Genomic DNA, 27,648 nt, shown 5'->3' on the forward strand with positions numbered 1-27,648 from the left:
AGAACAAGAAAGTTTGATCACATTACGCCTCTACTGGCTCACCTGCACTGGCTTCCTGTGCACTTAAGATGTGACTTTAAGGTTTTACTACTTACGTATAAAATACTACACGGTCTAGCTCCAGCGGGCTGTAGAGCTTTTTCATTTCGGGCTCCAGTACTCTGGAATACCCTCCCGGTAACAGTTCGAGATGCTACCTCAGTAGAAGCATTTAAGTCTCACCTTAAAACTCATTTGTATACTCTAGCCTTTAAATAGACTCCCTTTTTAGACCAGTTGATCTGCCGTTTCTTTTCTTTTTCTTCTATGTCCCACTCTCCTTTGTGGAGGGAGTCCGGTCCGATCCGGTGGCCATGTACTGCTCGCCTGTGTATCGGCTGGGGACATCTCTGCGCTGCTGATCAGCCTCCGCTTGGGATGGTTTCCTGCTGGCTCCGCTGTGAACGGGACTCTCGCTGCTGTGTTGGATCCGCTTTGGACTGGACTCTCGCGACTGTGTTGGATCCATTATGGATTGATCTTTCACAGTATCATGTTCTCATAGTCATCATTGTCACCGACGTCCCACTGGGTGTGAGTTTTCCTTGCCCTTATGTGGGCCTACCGAGGATGTCGTAGTGGTTTGTGCAGCCCTTTGAGACACTAGTGATTTAGGGCTATATAAGTAAACATTGATTGATTAATTGATTGAATTAAGACTGCAAATCAAATCAACTTTATTTATAAAGCAGATTTAAAATTCACCACAGGGGTAGCCAAAGTGCTGCACAATGGGCAGGTTAAAAGATAATACGAGGACCGAGCCAACAACACAACACAAACAGAACATGATAAAAAAAAAATGGCAGGCATGAAACTAAGTGTTTCTGCATCTGTCCTCCCTGCACTGCGTGGTGCGTTCGCTGCCCTTGACCTTCATGCACACTCCTGCCAGAAGCAGGACTCCTTGTCCAAACTCATGTTGGCCTGCAATCAGCAATGTCTCCTTAAGTCAGCGATACTGCCTTGAAATCTAGGCTGGCTCTACGTAAACAAACTTTTTGAAATGAGAAAGTACATTTTGATATAGTCACAAAAGTAATATATTCAAGCAACCGTAGAGACTTTTTATTATTGAAAAATAAAAAAAAGTCTAACCTGCACCACAATGTCCTTACTTGGTGGTCCTGAGAACCCGCACGACAGCAAGAGACTATCATCCATATGTTGTCAATATTCAGTGTTTTATTGTTCCTAGAAAAATGTAAAATTCCATTCCGTTTTTTAAGACGGTCTGTCAAAACCTTTTTAGCATTCAATCAGACATTATTTTGAGGTTCTGTATTAGTGTTCCTAAAGATAGATATATTGGCCCTCAGACACATTTATTTCTCTAAATTTGGACCCCCAGTCAAAATAATTGCCCAGGCCTGCATTACACTGTATTTAGAGAAACAAATAGGGTGTCTTTTTACATGATCTGTAAGCTCAAAAATAAATGAATTTTCCTTTTGGAGAAGAAGTACCATGTGATCAAAGTATTTAAAAAGTGATAATGGTCAAGGTGTGTTGACCACGTGTCTCTGAAATGATGAGTCTTCTCTCTCTGATGCAACATTTGCAGGTCTTGAAGTCGCCTGAAGTTGGTTCGTTCTTGAGCTTTTACGGACTTCTGAAAATGTTCACCGGTATAAAAACAAGATAAGCTTAGGACCATGGCAGCCGGTACTTTAAATCACTTGTTCCATGGATGTCATCATATGACACTAACACATTGTCTTAGTATCTTCTTTTAACCCTTGTGTGATGTTCGGGTCTGTGGGACCCGTTTTCTTTTTTTATTAAAAGAAAAATGATACAATTAATTTTTCAAACTGAGACTCACTGACTTTGGCTCATTTTATGTAAAGAACATATATCACAATACATATTTAATGACCACACACCACACACACCCCTACACATTTATATTACATATAAGATGTCCGGGTCCGCTGGACCCGGGGCTAATAGAAATGTGGAAATTGATGTTCTGTGTACCACACACACACACACACACACACACACACACACACACGCACACACGCACACACACACACGCACACACGCACACACACACATCAGGTCTAGACAGGAGGAGGACGGAGTGTAGGTACACAGAACATCAGAAGGTCAAATGTGTGAGAAAATGAGAGCAGACAGTGTTGACAAACAATGTTGCAACCTGGTGTGGGAAACGCAGGTGCAGAAACACAAAAGAAGAATCCCTGTGGGATGCAGAAACCAGCAGAGAAATTTGCCGCGCAACGTTCATATTGTTGTTACTCAGCCAGCGTTTGTGGGTCTGGTGGACCCGTTGCCTCACAATCAAATGCTTTTGTGTTAAAATACTGAACAGATGTTTATTGGGATAAGGTAAACATCTATTCAGTTGTTTAACATAAAAGTGTTTGATTGTGAGGCATTAAAAGCAAGAAAATGCAAAGGGTCCACCAAACTTGCAAACTGGCTGAGTAACAATAATATGAACGTTACACAAGGGTTAAATATTTAGGATTTCTAATTTATGACTGTGGAGAGGTGGGGCCGACGGTCCGACGGAGCAGCAGGGCACGCTGGAGCCCGGCCCAAGATGGCAGCAAGGAGGCGGTGGATGCGAGCGAGAGGCGAGGCGGGGCGTGCCGAGAGCGACGCCACAATCAAGTTCAGGTGCGTGGATCGCACATTGGGACACAATTAATATATCTCCTAGCGACGATGGCGCAAAAAACGTCCTTTATTTGAAAAAATAAATGAGAGTCAAACCTGCTAAAGCAATGTCCTTCCTTGGTGGTCAGTGGAACCCGCACGACAGCGACATACTGTCGCATTTGGCGCCCAACCTAGCTGGACCACTGGAAACGGGGGAGGAGGACCCCCTGTGGGCTCTCGTGGGCGCACTGGCCGGGCTCGCGGCAAGCAGCCGACAGCAATGCCGACTCCTGCAGGCGCTGGCTGGACCTAGTGGGGGGGGGATGGCGCGTGCCCCTCCAAATAATAAAGAAAGTCTTTTGCGCCGTCGCCGCTCCCGCTGCTCGCTCCTCCGTGTCCTTCAGTCGGCCGCGTCGTTGCCGCTCGTGCGCTGCAGGTACTGCGTGTTCTCCACCTCCTTCTGCCTCATTCTCTCCTCCTTCTCCCCTTTTATACATAGTTAGGAGATATATCAATTGTGTGCCGGTGTGCGATCCACGCACCTGAACTTGATTGTGGCGTCGCTCCCGGCACACCCTGCCTCGCCTCTCGCTCGCATCCTCCGCCTCCTTGCCGCCATTTTGGGCCAGGCTCCAGCGTGCCCTGCCGCTCCGTTGGTTTGTCGGCTCCGCCTCTCCACAATGACGACTTGAGTTTTAAGGAGCACATTCAGTATGTTGTAAGAAAAAAAATAACCCTGAAACTTTTACTGGGATTTTATTATAGAAACAAGTCTTGCTTTTCTTTTACTGTGAAACAGAAATGGGTGGAAACAACCTTTTGACCTGTTATTGACTATGGAGAGGTGATGTACATGAATGCTACTGCTGGTTGTCTCCACAAGCTGAGATCCATCACCAACTTACTCACAATTGTCTCTTATACTCAATGGTTAACTGGACGCCTCAAACATTGGTATGTGTTCATCTACAAAACCCTTCTGGGTATCACTCCATCTTATCTTTTAACAAAGAAACAAGGAAGTCACAATCTTCGTTCAATGAATGTTCTGCAATTTGTGGTCCCCAAAGTAAGAACTGAACTGGGCAAGAAAGCATTTAGGTTTTCAGCAGCGAAGGCTTGGAATAACCTACAATCCAATCTTAAACTTCAAACCCTTGTTTACACTGAATGAGTTGAAAGCTTCTGTGAAAGGATTGCAGTCTACCTTGTCTGCATGCACATATGTCATATGAGCAAGTTTTAATGTTGTACATTTGATGTTTTATGTGTTGTTTAGTGTTTTTAATGAAACCTTGCTGCTGCCCTCTTGGCCAGATCTCCCTTGGAAAAGAGATCTTAGATCTCAATGAGATTTTTACCTGGTTAAATAAAGGCTGAATAAAAATAAAAATAAATATGGATAGATTTCACTGAATTAACTTCTTTTGTCAATGTGTCAACCCTTTGAAACAAGTTACCATATTTTCCGGACTATAAGTCACAGTTTTTTTCATAGTTTGGGGGTGCGATATATACTCGGGAGCGACTTATGTGTGAAATTATTAACACATTACCGTAAAATATCAAATAATATTATTTATCTCATTCGCGGAAGAGACAAAGAAAGTGTCAGCAATCATCACACATAAGTCAACCAATAAGAATTCGGCAGGGGAGGGTCATGGCCGAAGTGCATTGTGGGTCATGGGATGCTAACTGCTATATGCTACTGCCGTAGCTATTAAAATGGATCATTTCAACGTTGGCGGTAAATTATAAAAAGTGAGAAGGGCTGTACAAAAATGGCGTTGAAAAGGAAATCATGTAGTGCAGATTACAAGCTGGACGTAGTGAAATATGCAGCAGAAAAGGACAAGAGGAAGCGGCGCATACCTTTGGAGTTGGCAGAGTTGTTTAGAAGCCACATCAAGGAAGAAGATTTCATGGGATTTATGGATTAGGAGTGACAGATTGTTTGGTAAAGGTATAGCATGTTTTATATGTTATAGGGGTGTAACAGGACGTGTATTTGGATTGAACCGTTTCGATACAGGGGTTTCGGTTCGGTGCCGAGGTGTACCGAACGAGTTTCCAGACGGACATATTAAGTAGCGTAAACAAATCTCAAAATGCCGGACATTTGAGGCATTTAAGAAACTCCGCCCAGACAGCCCCGCAAAAGAGGACATGTCCGGTGAAAAGAGGACATATGGTCAGTCTATCCTAGCCTGGTCGCTGCTAGCACCGGACATGTCCTCTTTTGCTAGCATGCTAGCAGCGACTGGGCTAGGATAGAATTACCATACGTCCTCTTTTCACCGGACATGTCCTCTTTTGCGGGGCTGTCAGGGCAGAGTTTTTTAAATGCCTCAAATGTCCGGCATTTTAAGTTATGGTTGCGTATATTAACAATGTACGTTCAGGGTTAAGAAGGTGTTAAAAACCAAACACATTGTGCACGCAACTGCATTGGTGAGGGAGGACAGAGACAGAGAGAGCGAGAGAGTTATGATAAACGCGCATGTGTCTCCAGGCTCTGCTTTTTATCCATTGATTTATCAGATTTAAAGGGGAACATTATCACCAGACCTATGTAAGCGTCAATATATACCTTGATGGTGCAGAAGAAAGACCATATAGTTTTTTAACCGATTTCCAAACTTTAAATGGGTGAATTTTGGCGAATTAAACGCCTTTCTGTTTATCGCTCTGGAGGCGATGACGTCAGAATGTAACGTCGCCGAGGTAATACAGCCGCCATTTTCATTTTCAACCCTTTGTAAACATTGGGTCTCAGCTCTGTTATTTTACGTTTTTTCGACTATTTTTTGGAACCTTGGAGACATCATGCCTCGTTGGTGTATTGTCGGAGGGTGTAACAACACTAACAGGGAGGGATTCAAGTTGCACCACTGGCCCGAAGATGCGAAAGTGTCTGCCGCCAGACACCCATTGAATGTGCTGGAGTGTCTCCACATTTTACCGGCGATGACAGACAAGACACAGATGTATGGATAACCTGCAGATGCATTAGCAATGATAAAGTCAACGAAATCACAAAGGTGAGTTTTGTTGATGTTGACTTATGTGCTAATCAGACATATTTTGTCGCGGCGTGACTGCGAGCTAATCGGTGCTAACCTGCTTTTTACCGGCGGTGCTAAAGCAGACATGGCACAGAGATGTATGGATAACCTGCAGATGCATTTGTAACGATAAAGTCACAGAAATCACAAAGGTGAGTTTTGTTGATGTTGACTGCCAGCTAATCGATGCTAACATGCTACGCGAATCGATGCTAACATGCTATTTACCGGTGGTGTTAAAGCAGACATGGCACAGAGATGTATGGATAACCTGTAGATGCATTTGCAACTATATTACGTTTCCTTCCACCCACATTTAATGCGAAAAAAACACTTACCAATCGACGGATTTAAGTTGCTCCAGTGTCACAAGATGCGAAAGTCCTGATCGTTTGGTCCGCACATTTTACCGGCGATGCTAACGCAGCTATTCGGCCATGCTATGGCTATAAATAGCGTCAATAGCTATTCGCTCAATAGCTTCAGTTTCTTCTTCAATACTTTCATACTCCAACCATCCGTTTCAATACATGCGTAATCTGTTGAATCGCTTAAGCCACTGAAATCCGAGTCTGAATCCGAGCTATTGTCGCTATATCTTGCTGTGGTATTCGCCATTGTTTGTTTACATTGGCAGCACTGTATGACGTCACATGGAAATGGATAGTGGCATCGCAAATAGCAAAAATCAAGCACTTTAAAGCTTTTTTTAGGGAAATTCGGAGACCGGTAAAATTTTGAAAAAAACTTCAAAAAATACAACATGCCACTGGGAACTGATTTTAATTGTTCTTAACCCTTTTGAAATAGTGATAATGTTCCCCTTTAATGTTTTATTATCTATAGCAGGGGTGTCAAAAGTGTGCCCTGGAGGCCATTTGCGGCCCACAGCTAATGTTTTAAAGGCCCACGGCATATTCTAAAAATACTATTAAAATAAACAAAAACATAACAAAAGTGAAATAAAAAAGCTTGAAGGTTAAAAGTAATTAAAAAAAAGTTGCAATGTTGACTAATAAAACAAAGCTGTTTTTTCCTTTCAAACTGTCATTGCTCAAAACATAATATTGAATCAAAATCAATGTTTTTATGAATTATTGACCTATCCAAAGTTCCCATTACTTCAAATCAAATATTCCACTAAGAAAAATATTTTTGGTGGAAGATTTTGCAAATTTGGTGAACAAATAACCCAAGAAATTATATTTTGTTGTTTTCTTACTGTACCGAAAATGAACCGAACCATGACCTCTAAACCGAGGTATGTACCGAACCAAAATATTTGTGTACCGTAACACCCCTATTATGTTATAGTTATTTGAACGACTCTTACCATAATATGTTAGGTTAACATAGCAGTTGGTTATTTCTGCCTCATATAACCTACACTTATTCAGCCTGTTGTTCATTATTCTTTATTTATTTTAAATTGCCTTTCAAATGTCTATTCTTGGTGTTGGGTTTTATCAAAGAAATTTCCCCCAAAAATGTGACTTATACTCCAGTGCGACGTATATATGCTTTTTTCCTTCTTTATTTTGCATTTTTGGCCGGTGCGATTTATACTCCAGAGTGATTTATAATCCGAAAAATAGGGTAGCTTTGGTATGGTTCCTTGGTTTTTTTACATGGTCCATTTTATTATTGCTTGCCCAACTCAGCAATGTAAACAACAAACATTCAGACCTCAGCCCACAATGCAAAGAGCGAACACCAGCTTTTCTGAGGTCTATTCCCCTTTTTCGGAGCACAAACTTTTCTCATTTACCTGGAATTTTGAAACACCGAGGCACATTTCCTCCCATTTTACCCAAGTAAAAAAAAATTATAATAACTTTCCCTTGATCCCAAACTCCCTGGAAAAGTACCTCGTGACAAGCGGGGTCGTTGCAGAATCCGAAGCTCTTTTTGTGGGTGTTTGGAATATATCACTTTCAGGAACTTTGAGGTGGGGTAGACATGCAAACCACACAGATTGCCAAGGATGATTTGAAAAGAGGCGTATGCAAGCTGCCCGGTATTTCATCAGCAGAATTATTGCTTCTGTAACGTGTAAATATTTTATACAGGTTAAAAACATTCAACTTTTGCATACTGTGAGTATAAATAGCAATACTGTTAAGACTTTTCACACACAGAAAATGTAAAGACCAAAAAAAGTGTCTATGACAGGGGTCACCAACCTTTTTGAAACCAAGAGCTACTTCTTGGATACTGATTAATGTGAAGTGCTACCAGTTTGATACACACTTAAAAAAAATGCCAGAAATAGCCTATTTGCTCAATTTACCTTTAATAAATATATATATATATATATATATATATATATATATATATATATATATATATATATATATATATATATATATATATATATATATATATATATATATACATACCGTCATTTTGTCGTACATTTTTTTGACTTTGACGGAAGGTCTTTTGTAGAGAATAAATGATGAAAAAAAACACATAAACGGTTTAAAAGAGGAGAAAACAGGAAAAAATTAAAATTAAATTTTGAAACATAGTTTATCTTTAATTTCGACTCTTTAAAAAATTCAAAATTCAACCGAAAAAAAGAAGACGAAAACAAGTTAATTTGAATCCTTTTAAAAAAAATTAAAAAAAGAATTTATGGAACATCATTAGTAATTTTTCCTGATTAATATTATTTTTAGAATGTTGATGACATGCTTTAAATAGGTTAAAATCCAATCTGCATTTTGTTAGAATATATAACAAATTGTACTAAGATATATTATTAACAAAGACAAATAATTATTTCTTCTAGATTTTCCAGAATTAAAAAAAAAAAGAAATTCAAAATAATTTGAAATAAGATTTAAATTTGATTCTACAGATTTTCTAGATTTGCCAGAATATTTTTTTTGATTTTTAATCATAATAAGTTTGAAGAAATATTTTCCAAATATTTTTCGTCGAAAAAACAGGAGCTAAAATGAAGAATTAAATTAAAATGTATTCATTATTCTTTACAATAAAAAAAAAAAAATTACTTGAACATTGATTTAAATAGTCAGGAAAGAAGAGGAAGGAATTTAAAAGGTAAAAAGGTATATGTGTTTAAAAATCCTAAAATAATTTTTAAGGTTGTCTTTTTTCTCTAAAATTGTCTTTCTGAAAGTTATAAGAAGCAAAGTAAAAAAATAAATGAATGTATTTAAACAAGTGAAGACCAAGTCTTTCAAATATTTTCTTGGATTTTAATATTTTATTTGAGTTTTGTCTCTCTTAGAATTAAAAATGTCGAGCAAAGCGAGACCAGCTTGCAAGTACATAAATACAATTTAAAAAATAGAGGCAGCTCACTGGTAAGTGCTGCTATTTGAGCTATTTTTAGAACAGGCCAGCGGGCGACTCATCTGGTCCTTACGGGCGACCTGGTGCCCGCGGGCACCGTGTTGGTGACCCCTGCTCTATGACAATTAACACAGCTTATAGCAGTAATTCAAAGTCCTTAAATACATTCACAATACGGACAATTGTTTTATAAAAATAATTTGCATATGTAATTTACATAAAACACAAAATTCTTGTGAGACAAGGTTGCAAAAAAACATTGTTTTTTACCATAGGGCATCTAAATATTCCTGTTTTAAAATCCATGTTGTAGAGGTTCCTCGTTCTTGATGAGAACAAAGTGTTGATATTGTTTCCCGTCCACAGCTTTAAATAGTCCCCTAAAAAGTTTTTCACATGACAACAAAACTTCTGAGGGCAAGGAATAAAAAAAATTAAAAAAAGTCCAGAAACGGCTCCTTAAAGGCTGAGGACACATGTGAGAGAGAAAGATGATTTTAGTGATGCTAAAGTGAGTACTTATAAGAAAAATGTCTTTACACATACAGTATGTACATTAAATGCCTACAGAAAGCCACTACTAGCGACCACGCAGTCTGATAGTTTATATATCAATGATGAAATATTAACATTGCAACACATTCCAATACGGCCTTTTTAGTTTACTAAATTGCAATTTTAAATTTCGCGCGAAGTATCCTGTTGAAAAGTTCACGGAATGATGACGCTTATGATGACACGTGCTTGTGACGTTATTGGTTGGAGTGGACATTTTATCCCAGCACCACTCACGGCTAAAAGTCGTCTGCTTTAATCGCATAATTACACAGTATTCTGGACATCTGCGTTGCTGAATCTTTTGCAATTTGTTCAATTAATAATGGAGACGTCAAAGAAGAATGCTGTTGTTGGAAAGCGGTGGATTGCAGCTGTCTTTAGCAACACAAACACAGCCGGTGTTCCTTTGTTTGTTGTGTAGCCTTGATATGGAACAGAGCGGTCAAGCGAACATGTTTCTCTACCACATGTCAACCAGCAGGTTTTTGGATGAAAAAATTGTGATATTACCGGAGACTTGAGCGGAAGTTTGCGTCATCCTGTAGCTGTCAAAAAGGCAGCTGTGACTTTCTTGGCTCCTCCTTATGGCTTCCCTCAGAGACACTGGCGGTCACCGCAGCCCTCCCACTTTCAGGTATGACTTTCTGATCTCACTAAAACACTAGTAACACAATAAGCAGATAAGGTATTTTCCAGAATGATCCTAGTAAATGTGTCTAATAACATATGAATCGCTCTGCTGTATATATATTTTTTTCCCTATTCCTTCACTCTCACTTTCCTCATCCACGAATCTTTCATCCTCGCTCAAATTAATGGGGAAATCGTCGCTTTCTCGGCCCGAATCGCTCTTGCTGCTGGTGGCCATGACTATAAACAATGTTCAGATGTGAGGAGCTCCACAACCCGTGATGTCACGCGCACATCGTCTGCTACTAAGGGTACAGGCAAGGCTTTTTTATTAGCGACCAAAAGTTGCTAACTTTATGGTCGATGTTCTCTAATAAAGCCTTTCAGCAAAAATATGGCAATATCACGAAATGATCAAGTATGACACATAGAATGGACCTGCTATCCCTGTTTAAATAAGAGCATCTCATTTCAGTAGGCCTTTAAAGACAGAGCGAGAAGAAGAATTTAAAAAATCAGCAAGTCCGCAGGGATCTACTGCAACTCAATCATTTGTAACTAAAACAAATAACTAATACTGAGAAGGTGAATCTTACCTCTGCTTCAGTCTCTTCTGTGAAAGTGCTCTGGAATGACAAATGTTTTTCAGAAGTCAGCATCTCCTGCAAGTTCAATACAGCAAACTGCATTAAATTATTGAACAATATACCAACTGTTACAGTTTATTTCATCACATTACATTTCTCAAAAAAACAAAACAAAACATGATTTCCAGTGTGAAGTGAATTTGTGTCCGTGTTTAAATGAGCAAAAAGCGAACCCCTTTCAAATTTGCTCTCTTTTATGTCCATTCCCATGTCGGTTTAATGATCCAACTGATACATTCACTGACTCAGGGATTATTGGCCTCATTCCGTTGGATACTTAATGAAAAGGGACAAGCCTGACAATTTACTGAGGAATTATATTCAACTATGAGACCAGAGTCCAGCAGCAGCAGTAATAGTTACTGGGCCTTCACGCCTGATTACATTTACGCCAGCCTTTGTGTGTGTGTGTGTGTGTGTGTGTGTGTGTGTGTGTGTGTGACACATCTTTAGTATTCAGTGATCAGTCAGTTTAGGTCCTGATTTGGGGTTTGAATGGTCTTCCCACACACAAAAAAGTTAAGTTAAAGTACCAATGACTGTCACACACACTGGGTGTGGTGAAATTTGTCCTCTGCATTTGACGTGAGGGGAGTAGTAGGCAGCAGTGGTGTCACGCCCGGGAATAACTTTTGGTGATTTGACCCCCAATTCCAACCGTTGATTCTGAGTGCCAAGCAGGGAAGTAATGGCTCCCATTTTTATAGTCTTTGGTATGACTCGGCCGGGGTTTGAACTCACAACCTACCGATCTCAGGGCGGACACTGAGTATGTGTAAAGGGTGTTCTCCCCATGGTAACGGTTATATTGCAGAGCGTCACAAAAAACACTGGACCACGTGATCGCCAAACCTTAGCTTAAAATGCTGTCATCTTGAGGACATTGCCAAGAATCTTTGGATACACACATTTGCACACAGTAGGATAATTTACATATATTGTATACACTCGCACACGCACTTGTACTTAACAAAATAAAAGGTGAAATAACTGAAAACATGTTTTATTAACTAGTTTCTTCAAAATAGCCACCCTATGCTCTGATTACTGCTTTGCACACTCTTGGCATTCTCTCCATGAGCTTCAAGAGGTAGTCACCTGAAATGGTTTTCACTTCACAGGTGTGAACACAGCTTCAAGCACACCTGGGAAAAACAGAAAATGGAGAATGGAAGGATTTTGGCCTAAAAAATAACAATAAAATATGGCTAGGTAGCTAGCAGCTAACATCCATCCACAGTGTTTTAGCTACTTATAAACTACTAATCCTCGCCTCCATGGTGACAAAGAAAGTGATATTTTTTCTTTTTTAACAAGTATCAACCTGCAGGACGAGGAATAGCTAGACACGCACAAACAAGCACACCTGTGAAGTGAAAACCATTTCAGGTGACTACCTCTTGAAGCCCATGGAGAGAATGCCAAGAGTGCGCAAAGCAGTAATCCGAGCAAAGGGTGGCTATTTTGAAGAAACTAGAACATAAAACATCTTTTCAGTTATTTCATATAACTCCACGTGTGTTCATTCATAGTTTTGATGCATTCGGTGACAATCTACAATGTAAATAGTCATGAAAATAAAGAAAACACATTGAATAAAAAGGTGTGTCCCAGGTTTTGGCCATATACATATATACTTATACGTGTGTATATAAATACAAACTGTATGTATAGACATGTGCATATATGTACATAAAACTGCATTTATCTGTGTATACATATATATATATATATATATATATATATTTAAATACATATACAAAATACATATATACATTATTGATACATACAGACATATATATATATCTACACATGCATTTATATATACACATATATACAAATACATACATGTATGTATGTATATACAGCTGTACGTATATATATATATATATATATATATATATATATATATATATATGTGTGAATGTGAGTGTGAATGTTGTCTGTCTATCTGTGTTGGCCCTGCGATGAGGTGGCGGCTTGTCCAGGGTGTACACCGCCTTCCGCCCGATTGTAGCTGAGATAGGCGGCAGCGCCCCCCGCGGCCCCGAAAGGGAATAAGCGGTAGAAAATGGATGGATATATATATATATATATATATATATATATATATGTGTGTGTGTGTGTGTGTGAATGTGTTGTCTGAGTTGGCCCTGTGATGAGGTGGCGACTTGTCCAAGGTGGACGCCGCCTTCTGCCCAAATGCAGCTGGGATAGGCTCCAGCACCCCCCGCGATCTCAAAAGGGACAAGCGGTAGAAGAAGGATGGATGGATGGATGGAGATATATATATATATATATATATATATATATATATATATATATATATATATATATATATATATATATATATATATATATATATATATATATATATATATATATATATATATATCGAGGTTTCTGTGGTTTATCCGTTATACAATGCTCAATACCGGGGTGGAGTGGAATATACATTAAGTCAGAGAAAAACACAAAGGCTATTTCACATTTATGGAAAACTGCAAAATAGGCTTGTAGGGATAAAATAGCCTCTGTGTTTTTTCCTGACCTAACGTATACACACACACACACGTACGTATATATTAGGGCTGCAAATCTTTGGGTGTCCCACAATTCGATTCAATATCAATTCTTGGGGTCGCGATTCAATAATATATCGATTTTTCCGATCCAACACGATTCTCGATTCAAAAACGATATTTTTCCGATTCAAAAGGATTCTGTATTCATTCAATATATAGATTTCAGCAGGATCTACCCCAGTCTGCTGACATGCTAGCAGAGTAGTAGATTTTTGTTAAAAACTTTTATAATTGTAAAGGACAATGTTTTATCAACTGATTGCAATAATGTGAAGTGAAGTGAAGTGAATTATATTTATACAGCGCTTTTTCTCTAGTGACTCAAAGCGCTTTACATAGTGAAATCCAATATCTAATTTTTACATTTAAAGCAGTGTGGGTGACACTAGGAGCAAGTGGGTAAAGTGTCTTGCCCAAGGACACAACAGCAGTGATTAGGATGGCTGAAGCGCGGATCGAATCTGCAACCCTCATGTTGCTGGCACGGCCGCTCTACCAACCGAGCTATACCAAGCTATAACTTGTCCAAAAGATGGCGCCGTAGCACAAACGATAACACACTTATTCAGTATCTTTAGCCGCACCGTTTTATAAGCCGCAGAGAGTGTAGTAAAAATGTAGCAGTTTACAATATGGAATTTGCGGTAATCCTAATTCACAAACAGGAAAAAAAAAATGGTGACGGAACGGCACTTCTACTTCCGGTTTAAAGCTCTAAAAAGAAGAGCAGTGCAGCAATGAGCCATCTTGTCCAAAAGATGGCTCCATAGCACAAACGATTACACACTTATTCAGTTTCTTTGCTTCTTCTTTTTTTTTTTTTTACTTTTTGCATTACGGCCGTCAGCGGAAAAAAAAATCCATGAATTAACCGCACCGTTTTATAAGCCGCAGAGAGTGTAGTAAAAATGTAGCAGTGTACACTATGAAATTTGCGGTAATCCTAATTCTCAAACAGGTAAAAAAAAAAAATTGGTGAGGCAAACAAGCGTCTTTTCTCATCATCTGCGGGTCTGAGTTGGATGTCAAAGTTGACCAAGTTGTGGGTGTATTTCCACAACCTTCTACTATCCAGGTGAGAGACATGATTTATTATCTAGAATTAACACTTATTAACGCAGAGGCGATGCATCATAAACTAGTTAGCGCTCTTAGAGCACGGCGCCGCTAAAAGTAGTTCCCTGTGTTAGCGCTTACAATAATATCAATAATATTTGGTAAATATTCAGGTCACGAGATCTAAATGGAATATTGTTGCCACTTTTTGGAGGTTTTTTTAGAGGGCTTTATGGACGGAATACTGTACTCCTTTTAGCTGCATTGTTAGCCACCTGGTATTTGCCATATTTTAAGACTTAGAATGCATTAAATAATAGGCAAAATGATAGGTAAAATTAAAAAAAAAAATGCAAATCCCCTTTAAGAGCATGCACTGGCTTTTAGCTGGAGGTCTGGACCAGGAGGGTGAGGACCAGCGGTGCCTATAGTATTAGCGTTTTCCCATTGACAGTGTGCACTCACTGTAATGTAACTGTAACTCAATGTAAATTTCCATCCATCCATCCATCCATTTTCTACCGCTTATTCCCTTTTGGGGTCGCGGGGGGCGCTGGCGCCTATCTCAAATTGTTTTAGTTATTAAAGGAACCAAAAATATGACTTATTTTATCTTTGTGAAAACATTGGACACAGTGTGTTGTCAAGCTTATGAGATGCCATGCAAGTGTAAGCCACTGTGACACTATTGTTCTTTTTTATTATTTTTATAAATGTCTAATGATAATGTCAATGAGGGATTTTTAATCACTGCTATGCTGAAATTGTAACTAATATTGATACTGTTGTTGATAATATTCAATCCAACAAAACAATACGCAACAATACCATAACAACGCAATCCAATTCCAAAACCAAACCTGAGCCAGCAACACTCAGAACTGCAATAAACAGAGCAATTGAGAGGAGACACAAACACCACACAGAACAAACCAAAAGTAGTGAAACAAAAATGATTATCAACAACAGTATCAATATTAGTTATAATTTCAGCATAGCAGTGATTAAAAATCCCTCATTGACATTATCATTAGACATTTATAACAATAAAAAAAAGAACAATAGTGTCACAGTGGCTTACACTTGCATGGCACCTCATAAGCTTGACAACACAGTGTCCAATGTTTTCACAAAGATAAAATAAGTCATATTTTTGGTTTGTTTAATAGTTAAAACAAATTTACATTATTACAATCAGTTGATAAAACATTGTCCTTTACAATTATAAAAGCTTCTTTTTTCAAATCTACTACTCTGCTAGCATGTCAGCAGACTGGGGTAGATCCTGCTGAAATCTATGTATTGAGTGAATACTGAATCCTTTTGAATCGGAAAAATATCATTTTTTAATCAAGAATTGCGTTGAATCGAAAAAAATCGATATATAATCGAACCGTGACCCCAAGAATCGATATTGAATCGAATCGTGGGACACCCAAAGATTCGCACACCCCAATATATATATATATATATATATATATATATATATATATATATATATATATATATATATATATACATATATATATATACAGTATATGTGTGTGTCTGTATTGCATCTGGACTATTATGTTTGTTTTAAAAGACATGTTGCCTATCTAAGTCCACGAGCATGAACTGCTCAAGTTCGCTCAAATGAGAGGCGAAACGACTTCTCAGACAGACTGAACAGCCAAGTTGTGATCGACCATTGTACTCTTCAACTGAACTAAGTCAATTATTGCCTAATATCTTCAAAAGACACTTTGCTCTCTTAGGTTGAAAGCGAGCTCACCTTTTGACGACTCTGCTTATTCAAACAAGCAGCGGCAGTCATCAGACAATGTGTGACACACATGTGTTGTCACCACATAACGAGCTGCCAGAAACAAGGGTGCGTGCCCCCTGGCGGTTCTCGCAGCTCCTCAACATTATTACATTGAAAACATGTGTTCATGCATTTAGTAACGCAGACGCCCAGTCCTCACACCATCTCACCTGTATATATTTGGGTCCAGCAGCATGGCGGTGTCCTGCGGTAGCTGGGATAAGTGCACCACTTTAGTCTTCAGCTGACATCGCTCCGTTTCATTCACCCACACGTCAGGCAGGCTGCAGGGGGAAAAAACACACATCCAGAGAACATGTGGTGAGCTGTGATGAGGAGGGGGTCAAGAAAGGGAGGGGTTGAAGTGGTCTTCATGTTTGAATGGGCCAGCATGAGCGAGATGGACTAAGAGGCCCTTTGACACTGCAGAGAGTAACACTCCAGCCCGGAGAGGACACTTCTTCTCCATGTCTTAAAGGCCCACTGAAAGCCACTACTAGCGACCACGCAGTCTGATAGTTTATATATCAATGATGAAATATTAAAATTGCAACACATGCCAATACGGCCGCTTTAGTTTACTAAATTGCAATTTTAAATTTCGCGCAAAGTATCCTCTTGAAAACGTCGCGGTATGATGACGTGTGCGAGTGACGTCACAGATTGTAGCGGACATTTTGTTCCAGCCCCGATCCCAGCTATAAGTCGCCTGCTTTAATCGCATAATTCCACAGTATTCTGGACTACTGTGTTGCTGAATCTTTTGCATTTTGTTCAATTAATAATGGAGACGTCAAAGAAGAAAGATGTAGGTGGGAAGCGGTGTATTGCGGCTGCCTTTAGCAACACAAACACAGCCGGTGTTTCCTTGTTTACATTCCCGAAGGTGAAGCTATGGAACAGAGCGGTCAAGCGAACATGGTTCCCTACCACATGTCAACCGGCAGGGTTCGGTGAGAAAATTGTGGAAATAAGTCGGCTCTTACCGTAGATATGAGCGGAGAGCTTGCGTCGCTCCTCATGCACCTGTCAAAGAGGCAGCTGCGGACTCTCTTGCCTCCGAACGTGGGATGCTTCCACTGTGGAAGAGGGGGAATAAAAAAAACTCACCCCGGCCCCATTGGCGGCCTTTGCTTCGCCGAGAAACGAGGCTTCCCTCAGAGACACTGGCGGTCACCACACCCGTGGCCACACCCCTCTGACTTTCAGGTACGACCATATAATCTCACTAAAACACTAGTAACACAATAAGCAGATACGGGATTTTCCATAATTATGTTAGTAAATGTGTCCAATAACATCTGAATCGCTCCCACTGCCCTCGTCATTTTTTTTTTCTTGTAGTCCTTCACTCTCACTTTCCTCATCCACGAATCTTTCATCCTCGCTCAAATTAATGGGGAAATCGTCGCTTTCTAGGTCCGAATCGCCCTCGCTGCTGGTAGCCATGATTGGAAACAATGTTCAGATGTGAGGAGCTCCACAACCCGTGACGTCACGCGCACATTGTCTGCTACTTCCGGTACAGGCAAGGCTTTTTTATTAGCCACCAAAAGTTGCAAACTTTATCGTCGATGTTCTCTACTAAATCCTTTCAGCAAAAATATGGCAATATCGCGAAATTATCAAGTATGACACATAGAATGGACCTGCTATCCCCGTTTAAATAAGAACATCTCATTTCAGTAGGCCTTTAAAACGTTCTAATCTTCATGAATTGCTTGGCAGCCCCCCCCCTCAAAAAAAAGCAGGGAGTATGTGAGCATAAGCCTGAAAAGTCAGGTAGCAGGAGATGGAAACAAAGAGCTAAGCAAGTTGACTGTGCCTCCCCTCCCTCTGCCGTCTCCACCCCCAGCATTCCCCTCGTCACTACGTGCGTCATCACTGGAGCCCCCTGAGACACACACACACACACACACACACACACACACACACACACACACACACACACACACACACACACACACACACACACACACACACACACACACACTCATACACACACACACACACACACACACACACACACACACACACACACACACACACACACACACACACACACACACACACACACACACACACACACACACACACACACACACACACACACAAAGCCAGACACCCTGCCAAATACCTTATTCACATTTTATTCACATTCTTAATCAGGGCTTCACGGTGGCAGAGGGGTTAGTGCGTCTGCCTCACAATACGAAGGTCCTGCAGTCCTGGGTTCAAATCCAGGCTCGGGATCTTTCTGTGCGGAGTTTGCATGTTCTCCCCGTGAATGCGTGGGTTCCCTCCGGGTACTCCGGCTTCCTCCCACTTCCAAAGACATGCACCTGGGGATAGGTTGATTGGCAACACTAAATTGGCCCTAGTGTGTGAATGTGAGTGTGAATGTTGTCTGTCTATCTGTGTTGGCCCTGCGATGAGGTGGCGACTTGTCCAGGGTGTACCCCGCCTTCCGCCCGATTGTAGCTGAGATAGGCGCCAGCGCCCCCCGCGACCCCGAAAGGGAATAAGCGGTAGAAAATGGATGGATGGATGGACATTCTTAATCAGTCCGTTTGGTGAGATGGCGTGAAGGTAGTTCACATGCGGAGCCGTTCAGGCTGCAGCGGGGAAAAAAATATATTTTTTAAAAATGTTATATGAAAAAATGCTTTAAAAAGGTCAGCAAAAGGACAGCAAGCTATGCAGCTGCTATTGGGGCGGCGGCGCTCGGTTTGAACTTGAGGTTTCCAGATTCGATCCACGCTTCTGCCATCCAAGCTGCCGCCTCGTGTCCTTGGGCAAGACACATTACACATTGAGGTGGGGGTCCCTTTGGGACTGTGTGACAAGGGGTGGCACCTTCATGACTTCTGCCGTGCTTTTTTTGTGGACTGTGGATCTGCCTCCCGGGAGCCTTTTGGCCAGGATTGCCCATTACGTCGATCGTGAGCTACCGGTCGATGGCGGAGGATGTGTTAGTCGATCGCCAGCCAGGCATACAAAAAAATAAACCTAAAAAAGAGCGATCATCAATCTTCACCAAGACGTCCCTTTGGTCACTTGATTGACATCCACGACACCTGAGGACCTTGTGAGATGACACTGGCTGCTGCCAGGTCATTATTAAGAAAAAATGATAGACAGGAAGGCGAGAAACACTTTTTATTTCAACACATTCGCGCCATACCTGCTGTCGAAATGCTAAAGACCGACTGCACAGTTCTCCCGTCCAATGGCAAAACCCAGTAACTCAATTTTGGTCAAAACTGAGCTGATAATAATTTTGGAGTTCCTAGGTGATATGCTTTACATTAGTGTATGCGATATTGTAACTTGTTCCGTAAGTAAGCTGTTACGCGCCTGGCAGGACCTAGCAACTACCACATAACCGCGTAGATACAACAGAAAAACCTTGTATCTCAAGGGACCAATCGGAGCTTCTTTGTCAGTCGCCTTATTGTCTTTAGTGAAGTGAATTATATTTATATAGCGCTTTTCTCTAGTGACTCAAAGTGCTTTACATAGTGAAACCTAATATCTAAGTTACATTTAAAGCAGTGTGGGTGGCACTGGGAGCAGGTGGGTAAAGTGTCTTGCCCAAGGACACAACAGCAGTGATTAGGATGGCGGAAGCGGGAATCGAACCTGCAACCCTCAAGTTGCTGGCACAGCCGCTCTACCAACTGAGCTAGGCCGCCCCAAATAATAAGACATTTGAAGGAATGGGGGCCGAGCTGCAACCTTATCGTGGTAGAGGAGTTTGCGTGTCCCAATGTTGTCCGGGGGCATAAAGCCCCCTGGTAGGGTCTCCCAAGGCAAACAGGTTCTAGGTGAGGGATCAGACAAAGAGCAGCTCGAAGACCTTTATGAAGATGAAAAACCATGGACCCAGATTTCCCTCGCCCGGACGCGGGTCACCGGGGCCCCCCTCTGGATCCAGGCCCGGAGGTGGGGCACGATGGCGAGCGCCTGGTGGCCGGGCCTGTTCCCATGGGGCCCGGCCGGGCACAGCCCGAAGAGGCAACGTGGGTCACCCCTCCAATGGGCTCACCACCCATAGCAGGGGCCATAGAGGTCGGGTCCATTGTGAGCTGGGCAACAGCCGAAGGCAGGGCACTTGGCGGTCCGATCCTCGGCTACAGAAGCTAGCTCTTGGGACGTGGAACGTCACGTCAATGGGGGGTAAAGAGCCTGAGCTATTGCGCGAAGTCGAGAAATTCCGGCTGGATATAGTCGGACTCACTTCGACGCACAGCAAGGGCTCTGGAACCACTTCTCTCGAGAGGGATTGGACCCTCTTCCACTCTGGTGTTGCCGGCAGTGAGAGGCGACGGGCTGGGGTGGCAATTCTTGTTTCCCCCCGGCTCAAAGCCTGTACGTTGGAGTTCAACCCGGTGGACGAAAGGGTAGCCTCCCTCCGCCTTCGGGTGGGGGGACGGGTCCTGACTGTTGTTTGTGCTTATGCACCAAACAGCAGTTCAGAGTACCCACCCTTTTTGGGAACACTCGAGGGAGTACTGGAAAGTGCTCCCCCAGGTGATTCCCTTGTCCTACTGGGAGACTTCAACGCTCACGTTGGCAACGACAGTGAAACCTGGAGAGGCGTGATTGGGAAGAATGGCCCCCCGGATCTGAACCCGAGTGGTGTTTTGTTATTGGACTTTTGTGCTTGTCACAGTTTGTCGATAACAAACACCATGTTCAAACATAAAGGTGTCCATATGTGCACTTGGCACCAGGACACCCTAGGCCGCAGTTCCATGATCGACTTTGTAGTTGTGTCATCGGATTTGCGGCCTCATGTTTTGGACACTCGGGTGAAGAGAGGGGCGGAGCTTTCTACCGATCACCACCTGGTGGTGAGTTGGCTGCGATGGTGGGGGAGGATGCCGGACAGACCTGGGAGGCTCCAAACGCATTGTGAGGGTCTGCTGGGAACGTCTGGCAGAGTCTCCTGTCAGACAAAGTTTCAATTCCCACCTCCGGAAGAACTTTGAACATGTCACGAGGGAGGTGCTGGACATTGAGTCCGAGTGGACCATGTTCCGCACCTCTATTGTCGAGGCGGCAGATCGGAGCTGTGGCCGCAAGGTAGTTGGTGCCTGTCGGGGCGGCAATCCTAAAACCCTTTGGTGGACACCAGCGGTGAGGGATGCCGGCAAGCTGAAGAAGGAGTCCTATCGGGTCCTTTTGGCTCATAGGACTCCGGAGGCAGTGGAAAGGTACCGACAGGCCAAGCGGTGTGCAGCTTCAGCGGTTGCGGAGGCAAAAACTCGGACATGGGAAGAGTTCGGGGAAGCCATGGAAAACGACTTCCGGACGGCTTCGAAGCGATTCTGGACCACCGTCCGCCGCCTCAGGAAGGGGAAGCAGTGCACTATCAACACCGTGTATGGTGCGGATGGTGTTCTGCTGACCTCGACTGCGGATGTTGCGGATAGGTGGAAGGAATACTTCGAAGACCTCCTCAATCCCACCAACACGTCTTCCTATGAGGAAGCAGTGCCTGGGGAATTCTGTGGTGGACTCTCCTATTTCTGGGGCTGAGGTCGCTGAGGTAGTTAAAAAGCTCCTCGGTGGCAAGGCCCCAGGGGTGGACGAGACCCGCCCGGAGTTCCTTAAGGCTCTGGATGCTGTGGGGCTGTCTTGGTTGACAAGACTTTGCAGCATCGCGTGGACATCGGGGGCGGTACCTCTGGATTGGCAGACCGGGGTGGTGGTTCCTCTCTTTAAGAAGGGGGACCGGAGGGTGTGTTCCAACTATCGTGGGATCACACTCCTCAGCCTTCCCGGTAAGGTTTATTCAGGTGTACTGGAGAGGAGGCTACGTCGGATAGTCGAACCTCGGATTCAGGAGGAACAGTGTGGTTTTCGTCCTGGTCGTGGAACTGTGGACCAGTTCTATACTCTCGGCAGGGTTCTTGAGGGTGCATGGGAGTTTGCCCAACCAGTCTACATGTGCTTTGTGGACTTGGAGAAGGCATTCGACCGTGTCCCTCGGGAAGTCCTGTGGGGAGTGCTCAGAGAGTATGGGGTATCGGACTGTCTTATTGTGGCGGTCCGTTCCCTGTACGATCAGTGCCAGAGCTTGGTTCGCATTGCCGGCAGTAAGTCGAACACATTTCCAGTGAGGGTTGGACTCCGCCAAGGCTGTCCTTTGTCACCGATTCTGTTCATAACTTTTATGGACAGAATTTCTAGGCGCAGTCAAGGCGTTGAGGGGTTCCGGTTTGGTAACCGCAGGATTAGGTCTCTGCTTTTTGCAGATGATGTGGTCCTGATGGCTTCATCTCGCTGGATCGGTTCGCAGCCGAGTGTGAAGCGACCGGAATGAGAATCAGCACCTCCAAGTCCGAGTCCATGGTTCTCGCCCGGAAAAGGGTGGAGTGCCATCTCCGGGTTGGGGAGGAGACGAGAGACCCTGCCCCAAGTGGAGGAGTTCAAGTACCTAGGAGTCTTGTTCACGAGTGAGGGAAGAGTGGATCGTGAGATCGACAGGCGGATCGGTGCGGCGTCTTCAGTAATGCGGACGTTGTACCGATCCGTTGTGGTGAAGAAGGAGCTGAGCCGGAAGGCAAAGCTCTCAATTTACCGGTCGATCTACGTTCCCATCCTCACCTATGGTCATGAGCTTTGGGTCATGACCGAAAGGCTAAGATCACGGGTACACGCGGCCGAAATGAGTTTCCTCCGCCGTGTGGCGGGGCTCTCCCTTGGAGATAGGGTGAGAAGCTCTGCCATCCGGGAGGAACTCAAAGTAAAGCCGCTGCTCCTTCACATCGAGAGGAGCCAGATGAGGTGGTTCGGGCATCTGGTCAGGATGCCACCCGAACGCCTCCCTAGGGAGGTGTTTAGGGCACGTCCAACCGGTAGGAGGCCACGGGGAAGACCCAGGACACGTTGGGAAGACTATGTCTCCCGGCTGGCCTGGTAACGCCTCGGGATCCCCCGGGAAGAGCTAGACGAAGTGGCTGGGGAGAGGGAAGTCTGGGTTTCCCTGCTTAGGCTGTTGCCCCCGCGACCCGACCTCGGATAAGCGGAAGATGATGGATGGATGGGGCCGACGGTCAAGCTGATTATGTGATATTACGGCACGAGGGGATATTTGGAAGATTAGCCCAGGACGTTGCAAGCACCTTCATTAAATGTATTGTTCTTGATTCTTCCCCTTGCATACTCTTTTGGGCAGATAATTGTGGAGGTCAAAATAAAAACTGGACGCTGTACACAGCTCTTGCCCAATGTGCAAACGCAGGATAGGGCCCACTCGAGATTGTGATAAAATATCTGGAGAAAGGGCACACATTCATGAGAGCAGATTCAATCCGTGGCTCAATCGGCAAGAAAATGAAAGCTCAAGAAAACCTCTACACCTTTGATGACTTTGCAGATCTTTGTAAGACAGCATCAAGATGGATTGGTTTTCCTTTGTTTTCTCAAAATCAGCTAGAAGTAAGTTACTAGGTTTTTGCCTTTGGACGGGAGAGTTCCTGTCTTCACAATAAAAGCGCTGCTTCCTCTTGCCTGCGCTAACAAAATAAGAGTCTCAGAAAGCTGGCGTGCACGAGCTAGCAAGCTATGGAGCTAATGTATTTCCTGTAAAGTGTATAAAAAGGAGTATGGAAGTTGGACAAAAAAGATAGCAAAAACCAACCACTTTCATGTGGTATCGGACGGAAAGGAGGACTTTTGTTGTCCTCCATTTGAAAATCACAACGTTATCCGCACTTCTGTCGGATTCCAATCAATGCAAGTCTTCAGAATTAGGTAATACCCCAACTTATTTTCTTGTCTTCATGAAAAAAAGGAATCTGTGTCAAACATTATTGCATTATCATTAAAAACGTTTAATCTGTTAACAAAAATGTATGTTTTCATAAATAAAAACATATAAATAATATATATGAATGAGGTAGATCCCCTCGACTTGGTCAATTGAAAAGTAGCTGCCTGCAGAAGAAGTGTGGGAACCCCTGCTTTTGGCCAGGTAGACCAGCTGCTGGGTCTCTGCCACACCAGAGGGCGTTTGGAGAGACTGGAGGAGATGCGGATGAAGGGACAGGGCCGCGAAGCTGGCGTCGAGTCCCAGGATGGACGAGCTTCACGGTGTCTTGGCCGAATGAGCAGGTATCGGACACCTCATCCATGCGAACTGGACACTGGCCAAGTTAGCGGGCGGCCGAGAGAGGAGTCGGCTCTCTCGGTTGCTTTGTTGGGTCTGCTTCTGTCTCTGGCCATGCTCCCCCAACCCCAGTAGACGATGGCGTGGAACACCGCAGAGGCCACCACAGTGCACCGTATTTTTCGGACTATAAGTCTCAGTTTTTTTCATGTGTGAAATGTGTGAAATTATTAACACATTACCGTAAAATATCAAATAATATTATTTAGCTCATTCACGTAAGAGACTAGACGTATAAGATTTCATGGGATTTATGGATTAGGAGTGACAGATAGTTTGGTAAAGGTATAGCATGTTCTATATGTTATAGTTATTTGAATGACTCTTACCATAATATGTTAGGTTAAAATAGCAGTTGCTTATTTATGCCTCATATAATGTACACTTATTCAGCCTGTTGTTCACTATTCTTTATTTATTTTAAAATGCCTTTCAAATGTCTATTCTTGCTGTTTGATTTATTCAAATACATTTTTCCCAAAAATGCGACTTATACTCCAGTGCGACTTATATATGTTTTTTTTCCTTCTTTATAATGCATATTCGGCCGGTGCGACGTACACTCCAGAGCAACTTCTAATCCGAAAAATATGGCACTATGCTCTGAAGAATCCACTTTCAGTAACTCAAACCCTGAACCTGCATTAAATAATCTGACTCATACGTACTGGTTTCTTCATAGCAACTTAGTTTTACTCTTGGTTATTAATTTATAGGGTAAAGCCAGTCCAATCACATGAAATAATAAAACAAGGCACCATTTAAGTTTAAAAGCAAAATGCTGTTTTGTGTGCATGTTTGTCAGAAACACTGACAATGTGATGATGCCACCAAGACAGGTAATGAAAGAGTGAAAGTAGAAGCAGTGCTTGACTATTTCCACATTTTGTTACGTTACAGGCATTTTAAAGCTTTGTTCCAAAACACATTATTTTCTCCTCAATTATTTTTTACATGTTTTAAATGCTTGCAAATGTATTAAACATGAGTAATTTAGGATTGGACTTCAAAGGATTGTCACCAGCCACAGATGAAGGTTCCAACGAGCATATCATACATGAATAAAAAGAGTTCCAAACCACCAGAACTCATCGTCTAAACGTAGTGATCAGGGGCGAAAGGGCCTTAGTATGAAGGTGACCAATAACTCCATGTTCACTGACGCAGTTCAAGCGTTCCTTCCAGAACAGGGGTCTGCAACCCACGGCTCTTGGATCACTCTGATGTGGCTCAGCTGCATACTTGCCGACCCCCCCCATTTTTCTGGGAGGTTTTCCGGATTTCAGTGCCTCTCCCAGAAATCTCCCCAGGATAACATTCTCAGATTTTCACCCGCACAACAATATTGAGGGCGTGCCGTGACGGCAATGCCTTAGACGTCCTCTCGACCATGTCGTCGCGTCCGCTTTAATACTTTGCTATCTGAGTGCCGGCCGGCCACATCTAGTGTGCGGCTGCTAACTCAACGCGAAAGCGACTGCAAGGCATACTTATTCAACAGCCATACAGGTCACACTGAGGGTTGTGATATAAATAACTTTAACACTGATACAAATATGTGCCACATGTAAACCCACATCAAACAAAAATGACAAACACATTTCTGGAGAACAGCCGCACTGTAACACAACATAAACACAACAGAACAAATACCCAGAATCCCATGCATCCCTAACTCTTTCGGGCTACATAATACACCCTCACTACCACCCTACCTCTTTGCGTCGGTTGAGGTGGGCCGGGTTTGGTGGTAGCGGGGGTGTATAATGTAGCCCGGAATAGTTCGGGATACATGGGATTCTGGGTATTTGTTCTGTTGTGTTACAGTGCGGAGGTTCTCCCGAAATGTGTTTGTCATTCTTGTTTGGTGTGGTTTCACAGTGTGGCGCATATTAGTTAGAGTGTTAAAGTTGTTTATATCACAACCCGCAGTGTAACCTGTATGGCTGCTGAGAAAGTATGGCTTTCAGTCGCTTATGTGTGTCTGCAGAAGCCTCATATAACATGTGAATGGGCTGGTAAGCTGTTTATTACGGTTGTAGAGGGCGCTAAACGCATTGTCATCATAGCACGCTCTTATTATTGTTGTTTGGGTGAAAACCAGCAGACAGTCGAGAGAATGGTTGCTCTGAAACTCGGTAGTCTCCCGGAATAATTGAGATGGTTGGCAAATGTGATGTTGTCAAGAGGCATTCAAATAAAACTGGCGGGCCGCGCTAATATTACATTTTCATATTAAGGTGCGGGCCGCGTGTCTGAGACTCCTGGTTAATACATAGCACATAACAAAAAAAAACTTTGTACGCTGTGTTATTTCATTTTAAATTTTAAGAGTCTGGTGGCTCCCATAGTTTTCTTTATTTTGTGAAACGGGTCAAAATGGCTCTTTTTGAGTGGTAAAGGTTGCCCACCCCTGTTCCAGAAGGACAACAATCTCTGCAGCAATACAGCAATCAGGCCTATTTAGTAGAGTGGCCTGACGAAGGCTAGTCTAAAGGGCACCAATAGCAGTGTTTTTAACCACAGGGCTGGGGACTATTGTTAGACTGTGAGGGCCCCCTAGAAAAGTGGTTTTCAAATGGGGGTATGCGTACCCCTGGGGGTACTTGAAGGTATGCCAAGGGGTACGTGAGATTTTTTTTTTTAAATATTCTAAAAATAGCAACAATTCAAAAATCCTTTATAAATATATTTATTGAATAATACTTCAACAGAATATGAATGTAAGTTCATAAACTGTGAAAAGAAATGCAACAATGCAATATTCAGTGTTGACAGCTAGATTTTTTGAGGACATGTTCCATAAATATTGATGTTAAATATTTCTTTTTTTTGTGAAGAAATATTTAGAATGAAGTTGATGAATCCAGATGGATCTCTATTACAATCCCCAGAGGGCACTTTAAGTTGATGATTACTTCTATGTGTACAAATCTCTATTTATAATTGAATCACTTGTTTATTTTTCAACAATTTTTAGTTATTTTTATATCTTTTTTCCCAAATAGTTCAAGAAAGACCACTACAAATGAGCAATATTTTGCACTGTTGTACAATTGAATAAATCAGAAACTGATGACATAGTGCGTATTTTACTTCTTTATCTCTTTTTTTCAACCAAAAA

At 42.5% G+C, this 27,648-nt stretch overlaps 1 protein-coding gene across 7 annotated transcripts in view; it reads right to left on the reverse strand.

Annotated features, from left to right (window-relative positions):
- Window positions 1-699: 699 nt before the first annotated feature.
- The window catches only part of LOC133563136 (zinc finger protein AEBP2-like), an 84,277-nt gene continuing 57,328 nt past the window's right edge, over window positions 700-27,648 (reverse strand). The window contains exons 7-10 of one of the 7 annotated variants that reach the window (XR_009808997.1): window positions 16,516-16,629; window positions 10,847-10,876; window positions 7,607-7,781; window positions 700-1,651 (exon numbers count right to left, since the gene is read on the reverse strand). Coding sequence is in view for 3 of the 7 variants with exons in the window: in XM_061917098.1 (XP_061773082.1) it covers window positions 7,673-7,781; window positions 10,847-10,876; window positions 16,516-16,629 (253 nt within the window). In the remaining 4 variants the exon portion in view is untranslated. Of the gene's footprint in view, window positions 1,652-2,704; window positions 3,358-4,986; window positions 7,782-9,228; window positions 9,529-9,565; window positions 10,282-10,846; window positions 10,913-16,515; window positions 16,630-27,648 lie in introns of those variants that run through there. The other 6 variants (XR_009808998.1, XR_009808999.1, XM_061917098.1 and 3 more) reach the window with 6 other exon arrangements.

This window comes from Nerophis ophidion, linkage group LG12 (assembly GCF_033978795.1).
Source record: "Nerophis ophidion isolate RoL-2023_Sa linkage group LG12, RoL_Noph_v1.0, whole genome shotgun sequence".
Lineage (NCBI taxonomy): Eukaryota > Metazoa > Chordata > Actinopteri > Syngnathiformes > Syngnathidae > Nerophis > Nerophis ophidion.